At 45.5% G+C, this 22360-nt stretch overlaps 1 protein-coding gene across 2 annotated transcripts in view; it reads right to left on the bottom strand.

The window, feature by feature from the left end:
- Positions 1-4804: 4804 nt before the first annotated feature.
- The window catches only part of SPG7 (SPG7 matrix AAA peptidase subunit, paraplegin), a 42800-nt gene continuing 25244 nt past the window's right edge, over positions 4805-22360 (bottom strand). For both annotated transcript variants that reach the window (XM_080643411.1, XM_080643412.1), the window contains 8 exons: positions 17621-17745; positions 16575-16677; positions 15078-15188; positions 12759-12874; positions 10314-10470; positions 8828-8994; positions 8071-8148; positions 4805-5187 (listed from right to left, as the gene is read on the bottom strand). In XM_080643411.1, the coding sequence (XP_080499537.1) occupies positions 4996-5187; positions 8071-8148; positions 8828-8994; positions 10314-10470; positions 12759-12874; positions 15078-15188; positions 16575-16677; positions 17621-17745 (1049 nt within the window). In that variant the 3' untranslated portion in view covers positions 4805-4995. The remainder of the gene's footprint in view (positions 5188-8070; positions 8149-8827; positions 8995-10313; positions 10471-12758; positions 12875-15077; positions 15189-16574; positions 16678-17620; positions 17746-22360) is intronic.

The following is a 22360-nucleotide window of genomic DNA, read 5'->3' as shown; positions in this document are numbered from 1 at the left end:
ATAGATGTGTGTTCAAAATGAATAAGGGCAATAGCAGCCGTGCTTAAAATTTATCAGGCCCCTTTCAATGAGCTCACCATGGACCAAGATACCCTTGCTTTGTAATCTCAAATATTCCTATCTCCATTCCCAGTTTCTCTTCTGGACAGACCCAGAGACTCATGCAGCTTCATCTGCCCTAACCCTCACCTCCACCTGAGCTCCAGCTGCACCTGGTTATGAAGCTGTTAGGGTCACTGGATGGGGGTTATAGGTCTGAAGTTGCAAACTGTTCAGAATATAGTGGTTTAATAAGGTGAAGTTATCATTTGAGGACCTCACTCTACTGCACATAACCAAGTTAAACATATCCAATTTTTATTTATTTTTAAATATTTTTTATTGATTTCAGAGACGAAGGGAGAGGGAGAGAGACAGAACATCAATGATGGGAATCATTCATTGGCTGCCTCCTGCATGCCCCCAACTGAGGATCAAGCCCACAACCCCAGCATGTGCCCTGACCTGGAATTGAACTGTGACTTCCTGTTTCATAGGGCAAGCACTGAGCCGGGCTAGAATCCAATTTATCACACTTGAATACTCCATACTTCTTTGAAAAGTATGCAAAATATCGAGCCAAAAAAAGTTCTGATAGGAAAGTTTTGCTGAAAACATGCTCAGCTTTCCCCCTGGGAAAGGTTAAAGAAGTGAACTGTCATGCAGGAATCCTTCTGATACAAAGACTTAGCTGGCTCAAGGGTTTTACCTTTAACTGTAGTGACAGCCCATCCCTTGGCACAGCCTGTGGACAAAAAAGGGCTAATGCCCCTGGAAGCAGCATTCAACTAAGGGGGCCAGATTCCTAGGTATGTACCCTTGGAGGTGTGGGAGTATACCCTGCACACCCAGTATTTCCTTGCAAGACTGAACCCCAATTACTCATGGCAGTGCCTGCTCATTGCATACCTGCACCTGACTGGCCTCCTCCATCTGGTGCTTTGAGGGTCATCCTCAAAGAAATCTAATGTAAGACAGTCAGCAATAGCTTCTGGAACCCTTTCCGACACACAGTCTTGGTTTATTTTTAAAATTAGTATCATAGCCGAAACCGGTTTGGCTCAGTAGATAGAGCGTCAGCCTGCGGATTGAAGGGTCCCAGGTTCGATTCCGGTCAAGGGCACGTACCTTGGTTGCGGGCACATCCCCAGTAGGAGGTGTGCAGGAGGCAGCTGATCAATGTTTCTCTCTCATCGATGTTTCTAACTCTATCCCTCTCCCTCTCTGTAAAAAATCAATAAAACGTATTTTTTAAAAAATTAGTATCATAGACGTAGCTGGTTTGGCTCAGTGGATAGAGCGTCGGCCTGCGGACTGGAGGGTCCAGGGTTTGATTCCAGTCAAGGGCACAATCAATAAAAGTTTAAATACATTTTTATTTATTAAATATATTTTTATTGATTTCAGAGAGGAAGGGGGAGAGAAATAGAAACATCAACGATGAGAGAGATTCATAGGTCGGCTGACTCTTGCACGCCCCCTACTGGGGATGAGCCGGCAACCTGGGCATGTGCCCTTGACTGGAATCAAACCCGGGACCCTCCAGTCCGCAGGCCGACGCTCTATCCACTGAGCAAAACCAGCTAGGGCAATAAAAGTAAAAAAATAATAATAGAATTAGTATCATAGCAGCAAAGTGATTTGACAGTGGGGGAAAAAGTCTTATCTCTATAGCATTTTGCAAAACTTAGCATGTTAATTTTGTCATATCAATTTGGGCTGATGGCTAAATTAGGCAAAGCAATAAACTAATAACCACAACAGGATAGCCCAGCTGGCATAGTTCAGTGGTTGAGCATCGACCTATGAACCAGGAGGTCACAGTTCAATTCCCCGTCAGGGCACAGGCCCGGGTTGTGGGCTCAGTCCCCAGTGTAGGGCGTGCAGGAGGCAGCTGATCAATGATAGTCTCTCATCATTGATGTTTCTCTCTCTCTCCCTCTCCCTTTCTCTCTGAAATCAATAAAAAATATATTTTAAAAAAAACAACACAGGATAATGTTACACTGCTTCATCACAAAACTCATCACCATTCAGTCTATGAACTTTCCAAAATCATGGCCTGCATGACCAGAGAGAGGTTAACTCAAAGGTTCCTGTAATATGAGAAAACACTAACTTCAGTGAAAGACAACTGGAAGTACATTATCATAATCATAAATGTTTTGTTTGAAAGTTGCTGAGAGTCAATAAGTTCTCATCACAAGAAAAAAGACTCTGGCCCCGGTTTGGCTCAGTGGATAAGAGCGTCGGCCTGCAGAATGAAGGGTCCTGGGTTCGATTCTGGTCAAGGGCACATGCGCAGGTTGTGGGCTTGATCCCCAGTAGGGGGCGTGCAGGAGGCGGCCAATCGATGATTCTCTCATCATTGATGTTTCTATCTCTCTCTCCCTCTCCCTTCCTCTTTGAATTCAATAAAAAAATGTTTATAAAAAAAGACTGTAACTGTGTTGATGTTGAGTTACTGTGCCAATCATTTTGCAATATATACAAATATTGAATCATTACATTGTACACTTAAAACTGATGTACTAATATGTCAATTATACCTCAAAAAAATAAAAAATTTAAACAGAAAACACATTTATGAGTATAGATCAGAGTGAAGAATAATTTGTATTGATTTAAGAACTACAAGTTATTATTTTTATTTAATGATTTTCCGAGGCTCTAATTGTGTATGTGTTTATTTAGGGAACATGTGTTTATCTCAATGAGGAGCTAAACACATGCCTAACTTAGACAGACTTCCAGAAGTTATAATCAGGCCAGGATATACTGTCTCTGCTGGGCGGAGGGCAGAGGGTCAGAGTTTCGTTCCCAGCATCAAGCACACAGGTTGCCTGGTTTGGTCTGACTGCTCTAGGGACCATGTACTGTTGAAGCCTCTTCACCTTTAGGATCCTCTTTTTAATGATGGAGAATCATTGATCCACCAGCCCCTACATACCCCCATCTGAGATTGAGCCAGAAACCCGGGCATGTGCCCTGATTGGGAACTGAACCATGACCACCTGGTTCATAGGTCATCACTCAACCACTGAGCAACAAGGGCTAGGCTAGGATCCTCTTTAAAGGAGGCGTGAGCCCTGGCCGGTGCTCTCAGTGGTTAGAGTATCATCCCACACAATGAAGGGTCTCAGATTTGATTCCCAGTCAAGGGCACGTACCTGGGTTATAGGTTCAATCCCCAGCCCTGGTTGGGGCTCATTTGGGAGGTAACCAATCAATGTTTTTCTCTCCCTAACCCACTTGGCTCCCCTTCCACTCTCTCTAAAAATCAATGAGAAAAAAATATCCTGGGGTGAGAATTAACAAAAAAGAAATAAAGGAGGTGTGAACATCATCCAAGTGAGATAGTAGAGGAGGTCTAATTCTTGGCACTCTTCTCAAATGCCATATCTCATGATAGGTAGGTAACATAATTTGACCAGAGGGCCAAAGTCTTCAAACAACTATTAATCATAGCACAAAGCACCCCCTGCCCTCCGGCTGAGGGGCCATGAACCCACTCATATCAGCAAGTGCTGGGAAGCCAGCTACACCTGCCCCCTTCTATAGCAAGGCAGCCCATTCATGCCATTTACATCCTGTTTCTCACTAAGCATCTTCTGGGCTCAACAAATGATTTTCCAAAGGATATACAGACATGGGCCATTTTAATGGATAAAATACAAGGGATGAGCTTGTCCATATCCACCTTTATAGGTAACAAAGGATACTGCCCTCAGGCAAATTCTAGACTAACTATATGCAGATCTTTAGAAATGAATTTGGGAAACTGGAGCAAAGGCAAGTGTCACCCTAGCCGGTTTGACTCAGTGGATAGAGTGTTGGCCTGTGGACTGAAGGGTCCTGGGTTAGGTTCTGGTCAAGGGCACATGCCCGGGTTGTGGTCTCGGTCCCCAGTGGGAGGCGTGCAAGAGGTAGCCAATCAATGATTTTCTCTTGTCATTGATGTTTCTATCTTTCCCTTCCTCTCTGAAATCAATAAAAATATATATATTAAAAAAAAGAAAAGTTTTTTAAAGAAAAAGCTTGTGTCCCCCGCCTCAGGTGTGTAATCACAACTATATTTGCCCACCTACAGCTCAGCGGGCATTTCCTCGGCACCATGTGGGAACAGCAACAGAACCACCATTCTGTCAGGAAGTACCCATAATTGGGGAAGTGATGAGGGCAGCAAGTAGGAGCACCTGAGTGCATGTTGCATACCTCCAGGGAGATGGGAGCTGAGTGCACTTGTCTGTCTTGCGTGGTGAGTTCTCCTTGGCCCCTTATCCCAGATTCCTACAAAAGGGGCTCTTCAATTGCTGAAATTATAACTTGTAAACACACAATCCTATGTTCCAGGACAAACCCAACAGCCTCTCTGGGTTAGAGCTGACCACATGGTACAAAGTTGGATTCTCTATCATAAAGTATCAACAGTCCTCAGGTATCCCCCACCAGACCAGTGAGGAGAGGTTCTTGTATGCATCAGTCAGCAAGGCAGTAGGTGGCAGTGTTTTAATCCTTTAGGGCCTGGTGCCTGTCCCCTACTCTGTACGCCCATTGAGTGCGGATGAGGACATTGGCTCAGTGTCCTTTCATCCAAGATCCTGATTAGCGTGCTGAAAAAGTCGAAGGAGCTGGAAGAGCCCCTGCACAAGCCCCGCATGAGCCCGACTTCTGGGTCATAAACCTGGGAGCTCCTCCAGGTGCACCGGTAACAAGCACTGACAACCCTCCTCCCCAGGGGAAAAACAATCTACAAAAGCAAAACTAAATCATTCACCTCTGCAGTCTTTACTAATCACAGGTACAGAAACCAAAAGCTCTTAAAAGACCTTCAGCAGGGACCAGGGTGGGCGATGAGGTTCAAATCTCCGGTGAAAAGGAACTTGGGGGACAGCTAAGTAACGAACACTGCCTGGGTCACGGGCACCATTAATTAATGAGGTCCAGCTATTTGGGCTAAGACGGCTCCTCCCCTCGAAGCGGGGGCTGCTGAGGCGCCTCCTCCTCCCCAGTGTCTTGTTTCTCCCTCTCAGCATCTCTCCACCTCAAAGGCGCAATCATCTTCTTGGGCCCGTGAGGTGGGGGGCCGATGAGGGCCTCGATGTCCTCGTAGTTTATCACTTCCTTTTCCAGCAGGGCATTTGCCAGCTAAGAGAAACAAAGGACAGTGTGTTAACCTTGGAGGACAAGGACACAGACAAGAGCCTTTTGAGAGCAGAGCACTGAGAGGGGGGCCTCTCACCCTCCCAGAAAGGGGTATCTGTGAGTAGGATGCCCCCAGACAGGCCACTTTCCCAGGGAAGCAGCACACACAGGCAGCTTAAGCAAAGAATCACTCCCTGTCTCAACCTTGGAGATGATTTGCCAGCTGCAGCCTCATTAATTGTCTGCTTCCCTTCCAAATCTCTGCTTATTTTGGGCAACCTTTGATTTCCTTTACCAAACAAGGTGTGGGTGTCTGGATGGGGGCAGGGGACTAAAATGCAGAACATCCTCGCTGGAACTTGAGAGGAATGCTGGCACTGAGGTATAAGTTGGGGGACCTCACAGTTTGGAAAGGGGGCCTCTGTCTCTCTAGATATGATCATGGAAAACATGCTGAATGAATCCTGGGAGTGTTCTGTGCCATCACTCAATTGCTGCTGCTCAGTCCCACTACAAGGAATGCTGCCACAACCACTTGGACGGACTGGTTTCTGCCATCCCCAAACTGGGTGATCACTTAATCTGTGTGACTGCTCTAATATATTGCTAAGCTCTGTACCCCACTGATGAAGTGAGTCTATCACGATCATAGTGCAAACCGAGGCAGGACATCCTCGGCCCATCACAGGGAGCTTGGGTCCTGCCCAGTGGCAGTGACAATGCACATGTGTGACACCAAGGACGTTGTCAACAAGTACTAGTATATGGCTCGGCCCTAGTCGGTTTTGCTCAGTGGATAGAGCATTGGCCTGCGGACTGAAGGGTCACAAGTTCGATTCTGGCCAAGGGCACAAACCCAGGTTGCAGGCTCAATCCCCAGTAGGGAGCTTGCAGGAGGCAGCTGGTCAATGATTCTCTCTCTCATCACTGATGTTTCTATCTCTCTCTCCCTCTCCCTTCCTCTCTGAAATCAGCAAAAATATATATTTTTTTAAAAAAAGTTTATGGCTCAGCATGTCGGGAAGGCCTGGCATTCTACAATACCACAACTCTGGGGAAAGCTGGTGCTGCTAGTGAGTGGCAACACTTGGAAGACCCAATGCGCACAACTGCCAAGCTGGCAGTGCCTCACATTAACGAAACAGCCTATCAACCAAGAGCTGCCCACATGTATAGGGACACAGTAACTTCACCTCTGAAGTCAAGAGATAATCCCAAACCCAAAACCTAGTCTTACTGTGAGAACATCAGACCCATCTCCTAACACTGCCATGGCAGGCCATCAACAACAGAGAAGTGAGGAATTGTCCCAGCCAAGAGGAGCCCAAGGAGGCATGATGATTAAATGTAAATGTGGAGGTGCCCCTGCAGGAAAAGGACATTAGGAAAAGGCTAAGGAAATCTAGTTAATATATCAATACTGGCTCACTAGGTTCTGAAAAATGCAACATATTAATGGAAGATGTGAATAATAGGAAAAACTGGGTGTGGAGTATAAAAAAACTCTCTACAACATTTGTGACTTTTCTGTAAATCTAATAAAACTATTCTAAACTTAAAATTTTATTTTAAAAATTTCAGGAAAAGTTTGAGTTGGAAAAAGATTAAACAAAATTGACCAAACATTAATAATTGCCGGTGCTGGGTAATGGACACATAAGGGTTTATGATGTTCTTCTATTTTGAAAGAATTGGCTTGACATGTTCATAATAAAATGCTAAAAAGTGGAAAATATTATATTTCAGCTGAGTTGGGTGGAACACATATTTGGTATGTTGATTTCTAAATTTCTGTGTTCATTTGAGCCCTGGCCAGGTGGCTCAGTTGGTTAGAGTGTCATCCTGATAAGCCAAGGTTGTGGGTTAAATACCTGGTCAAGGTACATATAAGAATCAATCAATGAGTGCATAAATAAGTGGAACAACAAATCAATGTTTCTTTCTCTCTCTCCTCCCACACCTGTCTCTCTAAAAAAATATATATATTCTGTGTTTATTTGAAATCTACATATATAAAAGGCTAATATGCTAAGTGTCCAACCATCTGAGTAATGATGTCATGTAGCATTGCCCGGCTTCCTCTCCCCAGTGACTAGCCTCCTTGCAGTTTCTTCAGCCCAGGAACACCACTTGCTTTATAGTCAGGTGGAAACATTTTACACTGTAGCCAAATGTCTGTGAAGCATTTTCCCGTGCCTCATCTCATTTGATCCTCACAGAAGTCCTGGAGTAGGTAGACAGGAGACTCGATGGAATCCTATTTTTTTTTCATTAGCCAGAAAATGGAGATTTAGAAAGCTTAGAAACTTGACCCAACTGAAAAGAAGAAATGGTGACCTTGAAAATGACTTCAGATTTTCTCACTGTGCAGAATATAGTCAAACACTGCTGCAGTTAAATATTTTACCCTTTGTTCTCCCTGCGTGATCTACAATAATAATGTGCTTCGTGTTGATATTTACTGCTGTGTTGCTAACAATTACCTGAAAGACAAGTTGGTGTGCTTCACTGGGCTGGAAAAAGTTTAGCTACATCAGAAAGCAGGCCTAATGAAGCAAGTTTATTCTGTATCTATAAAAGGCTAAGTTGACTCGCACATGTGCCATACATATAAAGCTCTTGCTGGCGCCAATCACACATGTGTGTTTCAATCTGTCATTGTTGATCGTGAATTTGGTTGACACTTCTATTATAGAGAAAGGACAAATAGTGATATTAAAATATTTCTTCTCATTAATTTCAACGTGCATGAATTTGTGCACCGGGCCACTAGTATTCCATAAAAGCGTGACAAGCTATGCCAGCACAGCGTAGTAACAGCACCTATACATACGACTTCTAAAGAGACAGACAGGTGCCTGGAGGTTAGACTGCACCAAGTCTCACCGCCTGCAGCTTGTCCAGATTGTCCTGCAGCACCTTCTCAGTGTGCCTGTAGGCCTTAGCCACCAGTAATTGAGCTTCCTGCGAATGAGAAAGGAGATCTGTAATGAGAACAGCTGACCATTATTCACAGCATCATCTATAGGCTGGTTCTGACACCAAAGTACACCAAAGAACTGCAGGTTCAAAAACACAGCCTTTTCTCTCTCACAATTACCAGGAAAGGTCAGTTCCCATCCCAACCTTGGGAATGTCCTAGTTCAGGATGCCTGCCCACAGCAGCCATTCCCACCTGTAGATGCCCCCCCCCCCCGCCCCTCCTAGAGGCCAAGGACCCTGTGTCTGTCCTCCATGCCCGCAGCTGCCTCAGATGCTCATGCACCAGGCCAATTAGAGCTGCCCCAGGACAGGCTGGACACTGTCCTGGACCAATCTGCTTTGGACAATGAAGCATGTCCCTGCTGGCCACAGGGATAATTGGCACTGGCTCTGTCATTTGATGCATTTATTTGATATTATTCCCAGTTTCCCATCATCTACAATTTCATCAGGAGCCACACAGGGGTCCTCATCCAAGAACACACACTAGGCAGTTCAGAGAGACAACAGAGGTCAGGAGAAACAGCCCCAATGTGAAGGCTCAGGGACAGGGCACGGTGGGAGGCCTCCTCTGAATACAATGACTTGCCCTCTACCACACAGTGGGGCTGAATGGAGCAGAGGCTGGCACAAGGTGCAGCGGCAAGGGCTGTGAACTCACGTGATCCATCATCTGTTGGAGGCCCTGGCTGAAGGGGCGCCGACCAATGCCTGCAAGGCCCTCCTGAGCCTCAGGGAAGGAGATGGGCCCAATGCTCGGTGCCATCCCAAACTGCTTCACCATGGAGTAGGCAATACGAGTAACCTTCCTCAGGTCGTCCTGCGCCCCTGGAGAATAGGGCCAAGAAAAGGTTTCTTTCCTGGGAGTGCAGAGTCAGGGCATCCTGGGGACCCCACTGGCAAACACCTAGGCCAGACAGCAGATGTGGAGTCTCCAAGGGACAACTGTATCCTGTTACTGTTCCTTAGGAGAGAGACTGGAAACTTTTTAAAATGCTCTTTTGTCCAAAAAATTATTCAGATCCTGGCCAGGTGGCTCAGTTGGTTAGAGTAGTAGTCGGCAAACTGCGGCTTGCGAGCCACATGCAGCTCTTTGGCCCCTTGAGTGTGGCTCTTCCACAAAATACCCACGGCCTGGGCGAGTCTATTTTGAAGAAGTGGCGTTAGAAGAAGTTTAAGTTTAAAAAATTTGGCTCTCAAAAGAAATTTCAATTGTCGTACTGTTGATATCTGGCTCTGTTGACTAATGAGTTTGCCGACCACTGGGTTAGAGCATCATCTTGATATGCCAAGGTTGTGGGATTAATCCTCAGGTGGGGCACATAAAAAAATCAACCAATGAATAAAATGCAATGTATAAATAAGTAGAACAACAAATTAATGTCTCACGCTCTCTATCTCTCTCTCTGCCATCCCCCTCAAATAAATAAATAAAATAAAGTAAAAAACTACATGGGTTGCATATTTGCATTTGCTTCATCAGCAATTCTCCAGCACAAGTCCAGGTATACACGGGGCACACTTGTCAACACTGAACCCCAATGCCAGGGATCAAGCAGGGCAAGTTTTCTGCCTGCTCTCTAGCCATCCCAGTGAAATAATAGCTTGAGAACAGTGAAGTTGCTTGGATTACCAATAATTATCCAAGTAAATGCATTTATAGTCTACATGTATGTAAACGTTTTTGTAACAAATGAATTATTTTAAATGTCTTGCTTAGTTTCAAATCTCCTTTCACCATATCTCATCTTTAAAAAACACTTAATGAACCCAGCCGGTGTGGCTCATTGGTTGAGTGTCAACCTATGAACCGAGGAGTCATGGTTCGATTCCTAGTCAGGGCACATGCCTAGGTTGTGGGCTCGATCCCCAGTGTGGGGTATGCAGGACGCAGCAGATCAATAGTTCTCTCTCATCACTGATATTTCTCTCTCTCTCTCCCCCTTCTTCTCTGAAATCAATAAAAACATATTTTTTAAAAATTGTTTTAAACAAAAACACACTTAATGAAATTTAAAGGATATTTGCATCCTACTATTCAAATCCTTTCATCAGATATAATCTCCCTCCTACCCTCCCCCATGCAGAGGGATAATGGATGTTAAAACATTATAAGAAGTCCAGGCCCTGCAGGGTCAGCTCCTTACCAGAAGTGACCTTATTGAAGGAGATGGCCTCCGACACACGGCCACCCAGGGCCATGCACATCCTCTCAAACAGCTGCTCCTTGGTGAAGAGGTACTGGTCTCTTGGGAGCATCTGAGCAAAGCCCAGTGCAGCGTTTGTCCGAGGTGCGATGGAGACCTGCAGAACGTCAGGTGGCCTGAGTTAGCAGGCAAGATGTGGGCTTTAAAGATGAAGGTGAGAAATATGAGATCTGTAATCAGAGGGTTTCAAAGCTGTTAAGCAAATCTGCACTATCCCCATTTTTATAAAAAGAAGCTACCATCATTAAAGAGAATGGCTCACACACTGTGGGTGTGTCTTTCTTGTACATTACTAGGTATATATGAAGTAAAGAACCGCCACGACAGGAGCTCTTAGGTGAAGCAACCAGGAAGTGAAGGGACCAAGGCCACCAAGGAACACCCCTGCCCCTGCACCATGGCCCTCTGACAAAGAGGTTATATGAGAGAAATGGAAAGTAACCTTGCCTTAGCCTCCTCACTGCCCAACACCAGGTGTGTGTACAGATCCAACAGGACAAGGCCTGTTCCTGAGCAGCAAGGAGTGACTTGGGTTGCAGGTGCCATTTCTGAGGGTTACAGCAGCAAGAGAACCACCTCGCAGTAGCCGGAAAATTGAAAGGGGAAACTTAAAATCCAACTCTAACGTAAACTACAATTAAAAAGCTGGAAATAACCAAACAGCAATGAGAACCTATCTTTCCCTAGCAAAGTATGAGCCTCTCGAGGGAGTTTTTCTCATTATGACTAGTTTATGACTTTCAGCCATCTAATAAAGCAAAAATTCTGAGAAGAGTTCATTTTAGTGATATTTGCATCATTGTGGATTTTTCTGCATTAATATTTATTTTGTTGATAATGCATTAAAATATTTATCTTTTTTTAAAAATGTATTTTTATTGATTTCAGATAGGAAGGGAGGAGAGAGGTAGAAACATCAATGGTGAGAGAGAATCACTGATGGGCTCCCTCCTGCATGCCCCATACCAGGAATTGAGCCTGCAACCCCGGCATGTGCCCTGACTGGAAATCAAACCATGACCTCCTGGTTCATGTCAATGGTCAACCACTGAGCCAAGCCGGCCGGGCTTAAAATATTTAACATGATTACTGAATATTTTAGTGTCCCATAAATATCACACTATAGGTAACTGTCCCCCCTGCCTCACCCTGGACCCAGCCCCGATCACCTACTTCAGTGACTGCTGCATCCACTTATCTCTGTCACAAAACAGTAGATTCAGCCCTCTAATGAGCATATAAAAGGAACTGGCCTGGTCAGCAGGACATAATCACAGATTCCCAGACTAACAATCTACTTTGTGGCCCTGGCTGGGTACCTCAGTTGCTTAGAGCATCATCCCAATACGTCAAGATTGCAGGTTCGATCCCCGGTCAGGGCACTTACAAGAAGCAACCAACGAACCTGCCAGGCATGGCTCAGGGATTGACTGTCAACCTATGAACCAGGAGGTCACGGTTGTGGGCTCGATCCCCAGTGTGGGATGTGCAGGAGGTAGCTAATCAATGATTCTCTCCTATCATTGATGCTTCTATTTATCTCTCTCTTCCTCTCTGAAATCAATTTTAAAAAAAGCAACCAATGAACGCATAAATAAGTGGAACAAATCAATGTCTCTCTCTCAAATCAATAAAAAAGAATAATAATAAAAAATCTACACTGCTACAATTAATATCACTGATTGTCCAACATTAATCACTCACATACCAGGCTGGCAATTGCTACATTGTTACCGTGTTTGGGTCTTAGGGAACTGCAATGCAGCTCTTTCCTTGCTGGTGGAACCAAACCACCTGTACAGACTCCCAGTGACTCCACTTGCTTTGGTGAAGGGTACAATTACAATCCATGCCCTCATCTTTACAGACTGGGCACCTGAATCCCAAACATTTACATTTTCCTTAATGGTCATTCAAGGATCTCATGGTCACAAATCCACACATTTTGGGGGAACTATCACATTTTCATCAAACTCACAAATGTCTAGGAGTGTTTTTAAAAAAGTGTACTCAACTCACTTCTTTTTACGATTAGGAATCATTAGATCCACATGTTAGAGCTGATAGTAAACCTGATGGTTCTTAATTCCAAAACTAACTGTAGATGGGAAGTCCCCAAATAGTCATGTGGATTTCAAATGGTCATGCCCACAACTGGACCCAACTGGTTTAGAGGTCAGACCTCTTCCTGCCCTATGATTCCAAGGTGAGGGATCCTGCACAATCACCTTCCACCTGTTCCCACCCAGGTCAACCTCAGGCTGTGCTTTCTCTTCATCAAGCACAAACAAGTGGGGCTCCCAGTCAGCATTGTTCAAGGGCCAGTTGGGTCCCCAGTCTCCAAGACCCCAGACCCTTCCTGGCTCCCACTCTCCGATACCCTACCTTCATCACAGCCTCAGTGTGCTCCAGCAGCCAGCCAACCAAAGCATGGCCTGACTCATGAAATGCAACCACCTTCTGCTCTTCCTTTGAGAGGATCTTGCTCTTTTTGGCCGTCCCTGAAAGAATGCCCAGGAGTTTAGGCCCACGAATAATCCTGTGTAAGCATGCAGGAACCTTCCTTGCTTGGCCTTAAGTTGTTTACCATGTTGTTGCAAGATCCTCATGGGATGGTCACCTTCTGTATTTCTGCCCCAAACTGACCCCATCCATAACTATTGCTCCAATTCAAAGGGAAACTCATTAGGTATGAGAGGTGTTGGAGGGGGGTATGTTTGTTCCCACTTCCATAAATGTTGGAATAATACAAACAGCTCCTGCAGGCTTCCTGGGTGGGGCTGCAGGGCTGACAGGATTAGTATGGGCTCCACTCCAAATTCTAGGTTTCTTGTTGGCTTTTCTCCCAGAGTTAGCAGGGATAACTGCAGTCCCTGTGATTCTACAGTTCTTTTGCTCTTAGTAGTTGACTATCTCTTGTCTTGGTAACTTTACCTTACAATTCACCTGTTCAAATTGTTGCTAAGATTTCATTCACTGTCCCAAGTTTTCCAAACATCCTTAAGTTTCCATTTTATGCAAGCTCTAGGTTCAGGATATTTATTTTATCATGCTACTAGGATCATCCACCACATTTACCATAAGGCTGTAAATTCTTTCTAAGATGCACTGGCTGTGGCAGACGAATCATTTCAACCAGAGCTGATCATATGAGCCTCTAAATATGGTATCACAGCCCCACAAGATGGGCTTTACCTGAACACAAATGTGTTCCAGCTCAGGCAGTCCACACCAAAGTAAGGACAAGAGAGCTCTTCTTGTTCTAAGTACTGCATACAGGGGAGGGAGGATATGGGGGACAGTATTCTATTAGTATTTTCTTTGGTCTTTCCTGCTTTGATAATATTACTGTAAGTTTATCAATTTCCACGTAAAAACAAATGGCTTATACAAAACCAAAATTTATACTAAGAAACAGCAACTATAGTTCCTTCTATTCACACAAGTTTGCTTCTTTCCCAAGCTGCAGCCTGAGAACCTGGTGGCATTTGTCCTAGATTTTAACTCATACTGAGGGTGATGGGAACACGCTTCTTGTAGGGACAGCTTACGACAGAGGGCTCACTACCTACATGCAGAGCCTGTGCTTCTCAAACATCTGTAGGAAGGACCAGTTTCCCTTTTTCAAACTTTCAGTGTCTTGGACTAGTGCTTTTGTTCTCAACCCTGTTCAAGGACAAGATGTACTACTCATGTCTGGATGTTGCCACATGGAGTTATGAAAGCTTCTAGATGCTTTCTCTCATTTTCAGTCCTACTCTTCTCATAGAAGGCCATAAATCCCACTTTGAGCAACAATGGTTAAGCACTGACAGAAGCACCCCAGCCCCTCACTACCCAAACACCTCTCCCATTCATGTCCCAAGCACAGCACAGGAATAGGAGACAGAGTTAACTAGTAGAGCACAGCCCTCAGCAGACATTCATTCCCTCTGTCCTTGGCAGCAGCAGTGCAGACCCCTGACACCATGCACAATGGCCTGTCCATTTGCAGTTGGCTCTCAGGCACCACATGATGGCTAATGGGCTGAGCCCCACTCACATTTGGGTTTGCAAGATCCTTTTATACTTCTACTAGAGGCCCAGTGCATGGATTCGTGCACCGGTGGGGTCCCTCGGAGAGCCAGTTTGGGCGTGATTCCCGCAGGCCAGGCCAAGGGACCCCACTGGTGCACAAATCCATGCACCAGGCCTCTATATGCATATACGATCTTTGGTTAATCTCTTCCCGCCCTCCCCCCAGCAGCAACCTACCCACATACGATTCCGTGAGGAATCAGGCTCCCTCCTCCCTCCTCTCTGGGTCTGGGGTGCGAGTGAAGCAGCTTCAGGGCTGACAGTGCCCTAGCAGCAACCTAACCCACGGCAGATTCTGCAAGGAATCGGGCTTCCTCCTCTACTAGTTGGAGCGTCTGCCCCCTGATGGTCATTGCGTGTCATAGCTACTGGGCAAATGGTCCAACGGTCGGACAGTCACTTAGGCTTTTATATATATAGATTTAAAGAGTGTCTGCTGTTATGCAAATTTGCAGTATTTTAAGTCCTAGTGTCAAGCCCTGAATTATAAAAAATACAAATACTTTACGTATTTTCCTCTTGTCCAATAATTCCTTGCTGATAAGGTCCACCATGTGACATCTAAGCTTGACCTACTCCCTCCACCCCACCCACCCTGAGTTCGCTTTTGGCATTTGTGCCTCATACCTGCAATGACGCGCTCCACAGCGTACTCAAAGTTAAACGTGTGAACAGATGTGTGCCCTTCTCGTGCAGCATGCAGAGCAGCTTCATTACAGATGTTGGCGATGTCAGCACCTGTCAGCAAAACAGGGAATGGCAGGGGTGTTGGTTCTGCTCCCTCAGGGATGGAGAGGAGGAAAGGAAAGGAGAATTGCACAAATAAATGAAAAGGGGTCAAAGGTTAAGGTATGATAAGGGCTGTGAGCCAGTGCTCCAGCTCTATTGGACCCAAAGAACCACCTCTTCACATCCACTCCAACCTCTTTCAGTCTTTCTGCCTTCTCCACTGCTTTATTACACAGCTGTTATCAGCACACTTCCATGTTCCATCTGGTGTTTTATTCCACCCTGTAATTCATATGTGCACTGATGGGTAAAAAATTAGCCCTGGCCAGGTTGTTCAGTGGGTTGGAGCATCATCCTGTACACCAAAAGGCTGCAGGTTTGTTTCCCGGTCAGGACACATACCAAGGTTGTGGATTCAATCCCTGGTCCAGGGAGCATATTGGAGGCAACTGATGGCTATTTCTCTCTTACATCGATGTTTCTCTGTCTCTCCCCCTTCCTCTCTCTCTAAAAATTCATAAAAACATATCTTTGGATGATGATTAAAAACAAACAGTCCTGCTGGTGTGGCTCATCATCCTATGCACCAAAAGGTCACTGGTTCGATCCCAGTCAGGGTATATGCCTGGGTTGTGGGCTTAATCCCCAATAGGGGAAGTGCAGGAGACAGCTGATGGATGTTTCTATCTCTCCTGCTCCCTTCCTCTCTCTCCAAAATCAATTAAAAAACAAACAAACAAAATAACTAACAGGGCTTCCTGCCTTAAAAAAAAAAAAAAAAAAGAAAAGAAATTAAAGGCTCTCTAGTATCCAAAAGATTCTAGTTAAGAAACTCAAAAGAAAAAAGTACATTGACCTTTAAAATGAGAGCCTTATAGAAAAAAAAACTTTTAAGTTTAAATTTTATGAGTTTATTTGAGCCAAACTGATGACAAATGCTGGGAAGCAAAATGTTCCCCCAAAATTCTTGATTTGTGATATCTGTGTCTACAAATTAAAACTGAGATGGTGAGGGAGATGAGAGCAGTGACAAGGCCTAGCCATGGCAGCAGCTGGTGGGAGCAGCGGAATCTCATGATCTGAGCTGGACAGGAACTGAAAAGCCTGTGTGGGGATCCCTAAAGGCGGAACTTCTAGGACTGCCCATAGTGGGGACACACACATGGGGCAGTCTAAACACAGAACCACTATTGGGTTTTCCACCACTCGGGGAGAAGTAAAGTGTTGTGCAATTCTTCTATCTCCTGCCTGCTCTGTGTGCACAACCTCACTCTCAACCAGGCTGTGCTGCCCAGAGGAGGGAATGGAGGGCACCCGGGGGAAGCCTGCATTCACACATGCAGGAAAGACCACCTGCCCTCTTCCCTCAGGATCAATAAGAACCGGCACCCATACCGCTGAACCCTGGCGTGAGCTCTGCCAGACGCTGGGAGTAAAAGCTGCTGGCCTGGGTTAGCTTCAGGCTCTTCAGATGCTGCTCAAAAATTTCCCGCCTTTCCTACCAAAGACAGGGGAGAAGGACACAAGTGTGGGTCAGCACGTCTGCCACGCAGAGAGGAGCCACCAGGGAGGCACTCTCCGGATTTCTTCATCATTAATTACAACCATAGTTTGTGAAACCAATTTAGCGCTGCAAGCAGCCTTACAAAATGAAAAGGGGAAAAAAGGAAACAGAATAGAAAATAAAGCACATCAAAATAACACAGTTATTTTGTGGAGCCTTCGATTCATGCATATGTAAACGATGTAAACGTTTCCTACGGTCAGGAAGATGGACAGCCACTCCTCTAGAAGCTGTCAGAGGGTAGACTCAATCCACTTCTTAGACTGAGTAGTAGTTTGAGAGACAAATTCACAATGAGCATTGGGTGTGCCATAAGCCACACCCCTGTGCCCCCTTGTGTGTACCTACAGAAACAGTAACCAACTAACCAATAGTTAGGTTCACCCTCCAAACCTTGTCCCTACCCATGGTGGTCTCCACCACACATGTGATCCTTTTATCACTGCATGCTGGATTCCTGCTCCCTCAGGGGCCACCACAAAGGCCTGGCTACACAGAGGTGGACATCCAACCAGAGGCCTAATATGGAGGCTGGTGGGGCCAAGAGGTTCAGATCTCCCACCCCTTCCCAACCTGCTTTCAGGGCAGCTGCAGAGCTCATGTTCCACAACCAGGTGGCACCAAGGACATGAGCTGGTCAGGATGAGAATTCTGAGGTTCTCCAAAAAATATACTACAAAACTCAACTGAGACATGTCGATTCAACCCCAGATACTTAAGGATAAAGGGAAAAACAATGTGGGTAAAAAAAAACAAAAAAAAAAACAAGCTGCAAAACCATGAGAAGAGCGGTGAGCCAAAAAAAATCTGGAGACAAGCACCAGAGGGAATCAGCAGCTGCATCTGACCAAGGAGGGCAGCCTCAGGCCATACTGACCTGCAGTGTGGGGAGGTCGATGAAGACGTGTCGGTCCAGTCGGCCTGGCCTCAGCAGAGCATTGTCCAAAATGTCAGCTCGGTTGGTGGATGCCAGGACGATAACATGGTCAGTGGTGCCCATTCCTGAGAGACAGACAGTGGCCTTTATGGTAGGGGTTCCCAACACTGTGGCCTTCCCCCTGAGGTCCTACTGGACAGATTTCCTACCAGGGTCCACGAGAGAGGTCTATAAGCAGGATTGATCCTGCCCTGCGAGCTTTCTACCAAAATCATCACAAGAGCAAGAACTTGCCAGATTTACTTCCCCGGAGGCAGAACCGCAGATGGGAACCTGGGCTCTGCTGTCCATAGCCATCCTCTAGGTCCAGAAAGCATCCACGGAGGGAACTTCTAACAGGGTGGACCCCAGGAGCAAGGGCCCTCCTCTAATGCTTCATCATTGCATTTCCTTGAGCCAAAGTGACCACCACAGGGAATTCTGGAATATTCTACCTCTAACAGTTGGTCTGGGTTTTTTGCCCCAGGTTTCTCACATGAGAATTTAAAAGCAAGTCCAGAAACGGTCCCAATGAATCGCCCAGATCTACAACTGCAAAAACACATTTATGAAGCAACTGAGGACTCTGAACCTCATTGGATGGTATGAATAACTTATTTTTAATTTAAGTTATATGATATTTCTCTGAATGTAGAGAAATACATTCAGAGTAGAGAAATACATTCAGAACATTTAAGGTTCAGAACTTTGGGTTGGCTTTAAAATAACACACTGGGGCCCACCTGGCACGGCTCAGTGGTTGAGTGTCGACCTATGAACCAGGAGGTCACGGTTCGATTGTGGTCAGGACACATGCCTGGGTTTCAGGCTCAATCCCCAGTGTAATGTGTGCAGGAGGCAGCTGATCAATGATTCTCTCTCATCAATGATGTTCCTATTTCTCTCCCCCTTCCTCTCTGAAACCAATACAAATATATTTTTTAAAAAAAATATTCTGGGAAGAAGGAAAAGAGAAGGAGGTGTGCATGGACTAGGGCTGGACAAGCACAGGCAAGACTGAAGCTGACCTGAGACATGGGGACTCACTGCACACTTTTGCTTTTGTGGATGTTTGAAAAGTTCCATAATACAAAGTTTAAAAAATAAAGATGCCATGACCTAACTTTTCCCAACTTGAAAAAACTCTAATAAATTGACATAGACAGATACAATTTTAAACCACCCATAAAGTCTTTTAACAAAAGTAAAATTCAGAAGAAATATTGCAGAATTAAACCCTGAGAGCATGGCAGGCACTGCCACCTCACAGCAGATTGTCGTTCACTCCGCTCCAGGATCCCATGACAATGTGAGGGACCCAGCCAAAAGTAGCAGCTCAGGGAAGGCAGCCACCTAATTGAGGAGCTGACACCCATGTCACTGAAAAGCAGCTACCAGGACAGCCCAAACCACATGCCATCCCAAGAAAATCACTCCACAACTTCAAAGAAACATCTCCCAGATATGCGACATCACTCTCATCTGCGCTGTGGAGTGCGGCAAGCCAGGATGCCACGATGAGTCCAGTCCTGTTCATGTGCCAAGAGTGGAGAATGCAGAAAGGTATACACTTCGCTGAGGCAAAGGTGATGTCTTAAAATCACTCTAACTTGTGAAACAAATTCAGAAACAAGAGCAAGTCCTACCTGGTTTGGCTCAGTGGATAGAGCATCTGCCCGGGGACTGAAGGGTCCTGGGTTTGATTCCGGTCATGGGCACATGTCCAGGTTGTGGGCTACCTCCCCAGCAGGGGGTGAGCAGGAAGCAGCCAATAATTGGTTCTCTCTCATCACTGATGTTTCTATCTCTCTCTCCCTCTTCCTTCCTCTCTAAAATCAATAAAAATCTATTTTAAAAAAGCACAACCCAACACATGTGACAAGCCAACCTCTCTGCTCCATTTGCTCACACTCCCATTTAAGGAAAAGTGAAACGCTGACATGGAAAATGAGAAGCGGCAGGAGGGAGGCAATCTGGCCAGATGCAGCTTCACTCCCCGAGAGACTCCTCAGGGTCAGGGGGACCCTATGCAACTCAATCCAGAGTGCTAGTTGGGAAGACCTGCCAGGGCTCACCACTCATATTTCTGAAATGTGTTCCTTCCACAGGTCAAGGTTGTAAATACAGAACTCTGAAGTTATACACACAGGAACAAAATGTTGAAAAATAGCAGGAAGAGTGGCTGTAGAAGAAAAACAACAGCAAGGCAAGGGTGGATGCCATGTCAGTGAGCTCCAAGCAAAAATGGGAGTAGTGACACTCAAAGCTCTGCCATCACCCAGCTGGTGTAGCTCCGTGGTTGAGCAGGAGGTTACAGTTCAATTCCCAGTCAGGGCACATGTATGGGTTATGGGCTCAATCCCAAGTAGGGGGCGTGCAGGAGGCAGCCGACTGATGATTCTCTCATCATTGATGTTTCTATCTTGCTCTCCCTCTCCCTTTCTCTCTCTGAAAATCAATAAAAACATAATTAAATAAATATATAAATAAATAAAGCTCTGTCATCACAAGTTACCTTGACCTCCCTGCATAGCGGACCCCTCACTCCAGGGCCTGGTCATATGGACCTCAGGGTGTAGATCTCCTAGGGTCCCGTTTTTGAAACTTTATATTTTGATGACCCTGGCTGGGTATCTCAGTAGGTTAGAGCACCATCCTGATATGCGAACATTGCAGGTTCGGTCCCCGGTCTAGGCACATACAAGAACCAACCAATGAATGCATAAATAAGTGAAACAACAAATCAATGTCTCTCTCTCTTTCTCTCCCCAAAATATTTTTTTAAAAGAAACTTTATATTTTGACATAGTTGTAGATACACAGATACACAGCAAATTGCAAAAATAGTGTAGAGAAGTCCTCCACCAGTTTCCCAGTGGCATGTTGAGTAACTACAGAGCAATGTCAAAAACAGGAAACCCACATTGCACAGTCCACAGGCCTTATTCAACATCAACTGTCTTATATGCATTTGTTTCTCTGTGTGCGCCTCATTCTCTGCAATTTTATATGAGATTCCTATAATCTCCACTTTAACTCAGGTAGATTCCACCATCATGAAGACCTCCCTTTACAGTCACACCCCCTCATCTCCCACCTTTCTGACCCCTAGTAACCACTAATCTGTTCTCCACCTCTAGAATTTTGTCATTTTGACATTCTCATATAAATTGAATCCTACAATATGTATCATTTAGAAGCTGGCTTTTTCATTCAGCAAACTTTCCTTGAGATCCATCCAAGCAGTTTTGTATAAGGACAGTTAGGTTTCTTTTGTAATTTATTTTTTTAAAGAGAAGAAAGAAGAGAGAGAAAGAGAAAGAGAGAGAGGAAAAAACATCAAAACATTGATATGCTAGAGATACATTGATTGGTTGCTTCCCATACATGCCCCAACCAGAGATCGAACCACAGCCTACGTATGTGCCCTGGCTGGGAATCAAACCTGAAACCCTGCCCATCCAGCTTGGCTCAGTGGTTGAGCATCGACCTATGAACCAGGAGGTCACGGTTTGAATCCCGGTCAGGGCACATGCCCAGGTTGCGGGCTCAATCCCCAGTGTGGAGCAGCAGGAGATAGCTGATCAATGATTCTCTCTCATCATTGATGTTTCTAACTCTCTCTCCCTTCCTTTCTGAAACCAATAAAAAAATATATATATATATACTAGAGGCCCAGTGCATGAAATTCGTGCATGGGGGGCGGGGTGTGCGTGTCCCTCAGCCCAGCCTGCACCCCCTCCAATCTGGGACCCCTCTCACAATCCAGGACTGCCGGCTTCCAACTGCTCACCTGCCTGCCTGCCTGATTTCCCCTAACCGCTTCTGCCTGCCAGCCTGATCACCCCCTAACCCAGTGGTTCTCAACCTTTCTAATGCCGCGACCCTTTAATACAGTTCCTCATGTTGTGGTGACCCCCAACCATAAAATTATTTTCGTTGCTACTTCATAACTGTAATTTTGCTACTATTATGAATCGTAATGTAAATATCTGTGTTTTCCGATGGTCTTATGCGACCCTGCTAGCAGTTTTCAACCTGTGGGTCGTGACCCACAGGTTGAGAACCGCTGCTGTAGAGCCTAAGACCATCGGAAAACACAGATATTTACATATTTTGTAATAGCTGAAAACTGATCCACTGCTGGCCTGATCACCCACAACTGCCCTTCCCTGCCAGCCATCTTGTGGTAGCCATCTTGTGTCCACATGGGGGCATCCATCTTTGACCACATGGTGGTGGCCATCTTGTGTGTTGGAGTAATGGTCACTTTGCATTTTACTCTTTTATTAGATAGGATATTTTTTGGTTAACCCTCACCTGAGGATATTTTTCCATTGATTTTTAGGGAGATTGGAAGAGAGACAGAAACATCGCTGTGAGAGAAACACATCGATTGGTTGCCTCCTGCATGAGCCCTGACCAGGGCCGGGGCCAGGGAGAAGCCTGCAACCGAGGTACATGCCCTTGACCGGAAACGAACCCGGGACCCATCAGTCCACAGGCCGATGCTCTATACACTTAGGGCAATAAAAATATATTTTAAAAATCCACCACCTGAAACCTTTTGGTGAACAGGATGATGCTCCAACCAACTGAGCCACCCGGACAGGGCCAGTTTGTTTCTTTTGATTGCTGCATGGAAACCATGATAAGGACATAGCAGAGTTTAACTATACACCCACTGAGGGACATCTGGGT

The sequence above is a fragment of the Plecotus auritus genome, assembly GCF_963455305.1.
Source record: "Plecotus auritus genome assembly, chromosome: 10".
Classification (NCBI taxonomy): domain Eukaryota; kingdom Metazoa; phylum Chordata; class Mammalia; order Chiroptera; family Vespertilionidae; genus Plecotus; species Plecotus auritus.
The sequence above is the reverse complement of the archived record's forward strand: the minus strand, read 5'-3'. Positions and strand labels throughout refer to the sequence as shown.